General features: G+C 45.7%; 1 protein-coding gene across 1 annotated transcript; it reads left to right on the top strand.

Annotated features, from left to right (window-relative positions):
- The first annotated feature begins 13 nt into the window (after positions 1-13).
- Positions 14-7570, top strand: Mrps18b (mitochondrial ribosomal protein S18B). Its single transcript, XM_090356134.1, has 7 exons — positions 14-151; positions 1458-1557; positions 1662-1759; positions 1870-1938; positions 3269-3335; positions 4728-4787; positions 7029-7570. Exons 1-7 carry the CDS (start codon positions 74-76, stop codon positions 7313-7315), a joined length of 759 nt encoding a protein of 252 aa, XP_090212260.1. The 5' UTR covers positions 14-73; the 3' UTR covers positions 7316-7570.
- Positions 7571-7760: the final 190 nt, after the last annotated feature.

The raw sequence follows: 7760 nt of genomic DNA, 5'->3' as shown, positions 1-7760 counted from the left end.
CCCCTTGTCATTTTCCCCGGCGCATGCGCACACGCTCTCCCGGGGGCATTTCTACTCCCGGCGTACAGTCAAGATGGCAGCCTCCGTATTGAACGTGCTACGGGGCCAGTTTCCTAGGCTGTTACGGTTCCAAAGTGCTTACGGAGTTCAGGTAACTCCTCGGAGGACATTATTCTCAGAGCCCCAACCTAGTTATGCTTTCTCTAGGTCGTGCCTCCACTTCCAGGGCACTTTTCCCCGGAGCTCGTGTTTTGGCTGGACAGTACCTCCACCCCCCACCCCTTGTCCAGTGCGAGGCCTGAGAACCCGGGGTATGACTTCTCAAGATGCCACCTCGTGTTAAACTAGTTAACACGGTGCGATTATTAACCCTTTGGATATAGGCAACCGTAGACTAGATAATACCACGTAAATCTATGATGCATGCTCTCGAATGTTCTTCAGTTTAAGGGATCTTAATTTTTTACCAGTCCTTGCTATCCTCGAGAAATGGTAGCCAAGATATGTGTAGCCAGAACACAATTCTTACAAGAGCATACAGAGCGATTAATTCTGTCCTTAGGGTTGAGGTTTCACTCCAGCCCCAGGTACTCACCTCTCTGGAGGTTCTTCCTAGTGCAGGGCGAGATGGAAGGCTTGCTTAGCGACCACTCCCTGAAGAAGATCTGAAAGGTAGTGATCCAAGTACCACAGAATTAATGATAGGCTTGGTAGCTTTAAAACAAGCGTTAGGACTCCGATTTGTTTTGCTCTATGGAATGTTGACCCTCAACCTTATATAAAACAGAGCAACTAAGTCAGGCGGAGTGGCTCAGGCCTATAATCCTAGCCAGTCAGAAGGCTGAGATCTGAGGATCAAGGTTCAAAGCCAGCCCAGGCACAAAAGGACCTGAGACTTATCTCCAATTAACCTCTAGAAAACAGAGAAGTGGGGCTTGGCTCCAGGGTAGGGAGATAGCCTTGAGCTGAAGAGCTTAAGAGATAGCCCTCAGAGTTCAAGTCCCATGACCTACATAAACAAAACAAGAAACAAAACTGAGCAACTCAGTGACTTGGGGATTAGACTGGAGATTAACTCTTGGCATGTATCTATCTCTTGTGCCACCATCCATCTTACTTCCAAGAGGATAAATGCCCTATTTTTCCCTTTTCACCAGGTTCCCTTGATTCCCCTAAAGCACAATACCTTTTGTGTGCCAGGTTTTTCATTGTCTTCTCTAATAAGCTAGTTTCCCAGATACCTGTTCCTTTAGATTATTGCATAGAACTCAGTTGGACATTGGACAATGATTGTTGATTTGTCAGTTTAACGCCTGCCAAATAATACCTTCTGTAATATATTCCTGCTAAGTGACAGTAATACTCTGAGCACACATTCCTCTTCTCCCCAAAGGACAAACAAAACAATTGAATCCTTGGACTTATTCTTTCATTTTTTCCCCCCCCTTCCTTTTTAGGTTCCCCTCCAGACTCTCTGCATCAAAGCTTCCCCTGAAAAGCCCGAGCTTCCCATTTCCCCCTATGAAAATGAACCCTGGAAATATCTGGAATCAAAAGGTATACCTAACTGGGAAAGGGGAGGGTCAGGTGAGCTCTGAACTACATTGACAGAGACACCTGTACTCCCACCCTGATGTAACTTGTATGATTTTTTATTTCAGAATATGAGAATCGCTATGGTTCTGGCCCTGTCTGGGCTGACTATCGCAGAAATCACAAAGGAGGCGTACCCCCACAGTCCACTCGAAAGACATGTATTGTGAGTGTTTGAGGGTGGCAACTAGGTGGGATGTGGAGTGACAGTAGCAACAGCACAAAAACTTTTCCCAAGTTTTTGGATATGTTTAACTGCTAATTTCTTCTCTACAGCGTAAAAATAAAGTTTCTGGAAATCCTTGCCCCATCTGCCGGGATCATAATTTGCACATCGACTTTAGGGTAAGGAGAACATTTTAGCCAGAGAGCACATTTAGCTTTAGAGCATCTTCATAATGTTGAAGATATTACTGTATTCGCCCAACATGTTTTTATGTTCTGGTACCTTTATAGACTTTTTTTTTTTTTTGGCCAGTCCTGAGGCTTGAGCTCTAGCCTTAGGCACTGTCCTTACTCTCCTTTTGTGCAAGACTAACAGTCTTCCATTAGAGCCATATCACTACTTTCTCTTTTTCTGTGATTAATTGAGATAAGAGTCTCAAGCACAGTGGCTCTTACCTGTAATCCTAGCTACTCTGGAAGCTGAGATCTGAGGATCCTAGTTCAAAGCCTGCCCGGCGCTAAAGAACCCAAGACTCTTATCTCCAATTAGCCACTAGAAAACGAGAAGTGGGGCTGAGGCTCCAGGGGTAGGACAGTAGCAAAGCACTCGGGGACAACGCCCAGGCCCAGAGGTAGGGAGGTTGCCTTGAGCTGAAGAGCTCAAGGACAGCATCCAGGCCCAGAGTTCAAGCCCCATATCACACGTACACACCCCTACCTTGTGGATTTCCTGCCTGTGCTGGCTTGAAATTGAAATCCTAGGATTACAGGCATGAACCACTGGCGCCTGGCTAAGATCCTCCTCCTTGAATGCTGGAATTATGGGTGTCGATAGTCCATTTTGTAATAATTGTTTCTGGCAATGCCAAAACATGCTTTTCTCCAATTTTTCACCCTTTAATATGCTTTGTACTACAAAGGTTTATTCCTTGCCCAGGAATTTTATAGTCTAAACTTAGAAGTGTAGAAAAAAATATCCATATTTCTACTGGGAATGTTTCAGCTGTGTATGACAGGTTATAAAAAGGATAGCCGACACAGAGGTCCAAGCCAGAGACAGTGCCCAGGGATAGGGTGGTAGCCTTAAACTGAAAAGCTCAGGAACAGCACACAGGTCAAGTTCAAGCCCCATGACCCCCCCCCCCCAAAAAAAAAAAAGGCAGAAATTGAGCTGTGGTTCAAGTGGTAGATTTCTAGCCTCTAGCACAAAAGCTTACTCCGGATTCATGAAGCCCTGGTTCAATTTCTCAGTACCACCTAAACAGAAAGGAAAAAAACAAAAAAAACAGAAGTGGAGCTATGCCTCAAGTGGTAGAGTGCTTGAGTGAAAAAGGAAGTTCTAGGACAGTGCCCAGGCCCTGAGTTCAAGCCCCAGGACTGGCCAAAAAATGAATGAGGAGGAGGAAAAAAAGGGTATCTTGGTGAATGTATGAGGATTATGTACTTTTAATCTCCAAAGATCTTGCTACTTCTCCCTCTGCTTATGTTTCTCTACCATTTTCCTCCACAGAATGTGAAGCTCTTGGAGCAGTTTGTCTGCGCTCACACGGGTATTATCTTCCATGCCCCATATACAGGTTAGCCTGTCATCACTGTCTGTACCAGAGTAGCTTTTCCTTGGAGCACTTCTTGTTTATGCAGTTGGACACCAGGTATTTGGGGGCTCAAATTTATGGCATGTGTAAAATGTGCCTATACTTTTTGGAAATCTTAGCTTAATGGTGATACTTTGAAACATTTATATATAAACAAAAGATACAAGTATCTCTGTAAACAGACTATCTAAATGTAATTCTTCAGAGGTAAATGAAAATTACTTCATTGTCACCTTTATTATTTTGGCAGTACTGGGATTTGAACTCAGGGCCTCACTAGGTAGGCACACTATTACTCAATTGTCACTTCATTACAATTTTCAAATTTAAAACTGTATGTCAATTCAAGATGATATAATTTATTTATTTATTTGCCAGTCCTGGGGCTTAAATTCAGGGCCTGAACACTGTCCTCCTTGGGTTTTCTCAAGGCTACAGCTCTACCACTTGAGCCACAGCACCACTTCTGGCTTTTTCTACATATGTGGTACTAAGAAATCAAACCCGGTCTTCATGCATGCTAAGGCAAGCACCACTCTAGCACTAGGCCAAACTTTTTTTTTTTTTTTTGCCATTCCTAGGACTTGAACTCAGTGCCTGGGCTTTCTCCCTGAGCCTCTTTGGGTTCAAGACTAGTGACCTACCACTTGAGTTACAGCACCACTTCCAGTCTGGTTAATTGGAGATAAGAGTCTCACAGGGGATATTCTGCCTGGGCTGGCCTTCAACTGTGGTTCTCAGATTTCAGCCTCCTGAGTAGCTAGGATTACAGGCTTGAGCCACTGACCCCTAGCCCCATGCTTTTTTTGCTCAAGGATAGCACTCTACCACTTGAGCCAAGGCACCACGTCCGGCTTTTTCTCTCTATGTGGTGCTGAAGCCTAGGGCTTCTTGAATTCTTGGCAAGTACTACCACTAAGCCACATTCTCAGCCTTTAGGGCTTTTTATTGTTTACATTCAATAGTCAGAAGGAGTGGTCTATAATCCTAGCTACTCATGAAGCTGACATCTGAGGATCATGGTTCAAAGTAGGTCCAGGCAAGAAAGTTCATAGGAAAGCATAGGGACAGCACCTAGGCCCTGAGTTCAAACCCCAGAACCAATACACACATTCAAAAAAAAAGTCAGAAGGTCCAATTATTGCTATGCTTTCAGCTCCCTTTTTCTTTGCCATTGTCACTATAGTAATGAGAGCTAGTCCTCATTCTACCTCTCAGAGGAAGAAGGGGATAATTCGTCTTAGGTGGGGAAAGGTTAAGGACATGGATCATTAAGTAAAGGCCTATCTTTAAATCCAGCCCTCTGTCAGCATATGCCAGGATTATTTCCTGTGGCTTACAGAATGAGCACCGGATTAATTTTTCTTTCCACAGGAGTGTGTATGAAGCAGCACAAGAAGTTGACCCAGGCCATCCACAAAGCCAGGGAGCATGGTGAGCATGAGATAGGAAATGGCAGTTTTCTTTGGCGTAAGAAAGGTGATTCAGGGCGGAAAGATGCATATAAGTGCTCTTACCTCTTTGAAAAGATGGCAGCTGGGCATGGTGGCTCACACCTGTAATCTTAGCTACTCGGGAAGCTGAGAGCTGAAGATCGTGGTTCAAAGCCATCCCCGGCACTAAAATCCTGGAGACTTACCTCCAGTTAACCACCAGAAAACTGGAAGTGGCACTGTGGCTCAAGGGATAGGGTGGTAGCCTTGAGCTGAGGAGCTCAAGGACAACGCCCAGACGTAGAGTTCAAGTCCCATGACCAACAAAAGAAAAAAGAAAAGATGGCACCCTACCTGTTTTAATAGTCTTTGTTTGTTTTTGCTTTGTTTTTATCCTAGTACTGGAATTTGAACTCAAGGCCTGGGTTCAGTCTCTTTACCTTTTTTTGCTGTTAGAGGTTGGTTAGTTGGAGAGACTCTTCCTCTTAGAAGTTGATTAGTTGGAGATATGAGTCTCCTTTTCATGCCTGGCTGGCTTCTGTGATATCTACTCTCAGCCTCTAGAGTAGGTAGGATTCCATGTTTGAGTCACTGGTACCTGGCTTTAAGATATCCTCCCCCCCCCGCCCCCCAACATTGTTGTTGCTTGTGGGGCTTGAACTCAGAACCTAGTGATATCCCTGAGCTCTTTTGCTCAAGGCTGTCATTACCACCTTGAGCCACACTCCTGGAAGTGGTTAATTGGAGATAAGAATCTCCTGAAACTTTTTTCTTTTCTTTTTTTTTTTAATGGGTCATGGGGCTTGAACTATGGGCCTGGGCTCTGTCCCTAGCTCTTCTACTCGAGGCTACTGTCCTACCCTTGAGCCACAGTCCCACTTCCCCTTTTCTTTGGTTAACTGGAGATAAAAGTCTCACATTCTTGCCTGGAGCAGGGCTCACGCTTGTAATCCTAGCTACTTAGGAGGCTGAGATCTGAGGATCAAGGTTGAAAGCCAGCCCAGGCACAAAAGGACCTGAGACAAGTTTGGTCTGGTAGTTGAGTGCTTGCCTAGCATGCCCAAAGACCTGGGTTCAATTTCTTGGTACCACATACATGAAAAAAGCTGAAAGTCATGCTGAGGCTCAAGTGGTAGAGCTCTGGCCTTGAGAAAATCCAAGGACAGTGCTCAGGCCCTGAGCTCAAGCCCAGGACTGGCAAAAAAAAGAAAAAGGAAAAAAAACCCTGAGACTCTTATCTCAAATTAATGTCTAGAAAATGGGAAGTGGGGCTTGGCTTGAGGGTAGAGAGATAGCCTTGAGCTGAAGAGCTCAGTGGCAGTGCCCAGACCCAGTTCAAGCCCCATGACCCCCTACACACACAAAGTTTCATAGTCTTTTGTGCCTGAGCTGGCTTTGAACCGTGATCCTCAGATCTCAGCCTCCTGAGTAGCTAGGATTACAGCTAGGCTGGCTCTCCCGGGAACTTTTTGTGTCACTTTCATCATTTTGCTGCCCCTTATTTTCTCTCCTGAATCTTTATTTTCTTCTCCCCATCCTATGGCCTGAACTCATGGCCTACACAGTCCCTGGGCCTTTTTGCTCAAGGCTAGTGTTCTACCACTTGAGCCACAGCATTACTGCACTGCTTCTGACTTTTTCTTTTTTAAACTGGCCATGGGGCTTTAACTGCACCTGGGCACTGTCCCTGAACTCTTTAGCTCAAGGCTATGGCTGTACTACTTTGGCCACAATGTCACTTTCAGTTTTCTGGTGGTTAATTGGAGATAAAAGTCTCACCAGCTTTAGTGCCTGGGCTGGCTTTGAACCGCACAATCCTCAAATCTCAGCCTCTTGAATAGCTAAGATTATAGGTGTGAGACACCAGCTCCCAGCTTACTTCTGACTTTTTCTGTGTATGTAGTACTGAGGAATCCAACCTAGGGCTTTGTGCATGCTAGGCAAACACTCTACCACTCGGCCACTCTCAGCCTTCTTTTTTTTTTTTTTTTTTTTTTTTTTTTTTTGTGGGTCTTTGGGCTTGAAATCTGGGCCAGGGCTTTGTCTCTGAGCGCTTCAGCTCAAGGCTAATGCTCAGCCACTTGAACCACTTCCAGTTTTCTGGTGGTTTGGAGAGTCTCATGGGCTTTAGTGCCCCAGCTAACTTTGAACTGTCAGCCTCAGATCTCAGCCTCCTGAGTTGCTAGGATTACAAAGGGTGAGCCCCTGGGGCTTGGCTCATTTCTCCTTTTAAATCTCTTAGGTCTCCTCAGCTACCACATTCCGCAGGTTGAACCCCGGGACCTTGACTTCAGTACCTCTCATGGAGCTGTGAGTGCTACTCCACCAGCCCCCACTCTGGTTTCAGGAGATCCTTGGTACCCATGGTACAGCTGGAAGCAACCGCCAGAGAGAGAACTGTCCCGCCTTCGCAGGCTCTATCAGGGAAATCTCAAAGAAGAAAGTGGCCCCCCGCCTGAATTAATGCCTGAGTTGCCTCTCACATCACCAGCTGAAGCCTCCAAAGAGGGTCCTGAGAGTGCTCCCTAGGATTTGTGGACAGGGGAGGTCTGAAGAATTAGGAGATAGTCTCTACTATTATGGGATGGGATTGAGATGGAAAATGATCTTTAGTTTTTTCGAGTGACAGACACAGAAAGAACATGATTGTTAAAGAGGACAAATCCGTGCGTGGTTGGGTGGGGGCAGTGTAGATGTGCATGGGAACCCAGGTCTTTGTGTATGCTTTCAACTGTCACTTTCCACTGTCAGCACTTCCACAATAAAACTCTTTGAGTCTCCTGCTTTGGGCCATTTCATATTGAGTAGTACTGGGGGAGGGTTGCTTGGTGATGCTAACTTTTTCCGTTTAAGAAATAAAGTGCTGCAGGGAGGAGGGGGAGCAGTCAGACTTAGGCTAGCCCTGCTGTAGCTCCTGGCACTGGTGCCATCATCGCAGACCAGCGTTTGTGGCCCCCCTCTGGCTGTGTTCCTG

Source organism: Megascapheus bottae, chromosome 22, assembly GCF_031878675.1.
Source record: "Megascapheus bottae isolate mThoBot1 chromosome 22, mThoBot2.hap1, whole genome shotgun sequence".
NCBI classification, from domain to species: domain Eukaryota; kingdom Metazoa; phylum Chordata; class Mammalia; order Rodentia; family Geomyidae; genus Megascapheus; species Megascapheus bottae.
Note: the sequence above shows the minus strand (reverse complement) of the source record. Positions and strands in the feature narration are given on the sequence as shown.

What these genes read in the sequence shown, in the direction of transcription:
- Mrps18b (XM_090356134.1), top strand. Translation starts at nt 74, where the DNA reads ATGGCAGCCTCCGTATTGAACGTGCTACGGGGCCAGTTTCCTAGGCTG. An exon ending in GAAATATCTGGAATCAAAAG is followed by an intron (nt 1,558 to 1,661) that starts GTATACCTAACT and finishes TTTTTATTTCAG; the next exon opens with AATATGAGAATCGCTATGGT. An exon ending in CCACTCGAAAGACATGTATT is followed by an intron (nt 1,760 to 1,869) that starts GTGAGTGTTTGA and finishes TCTTCTCTACAG; the next exon opens with CGTAAAAATAAAGTTTCTGG.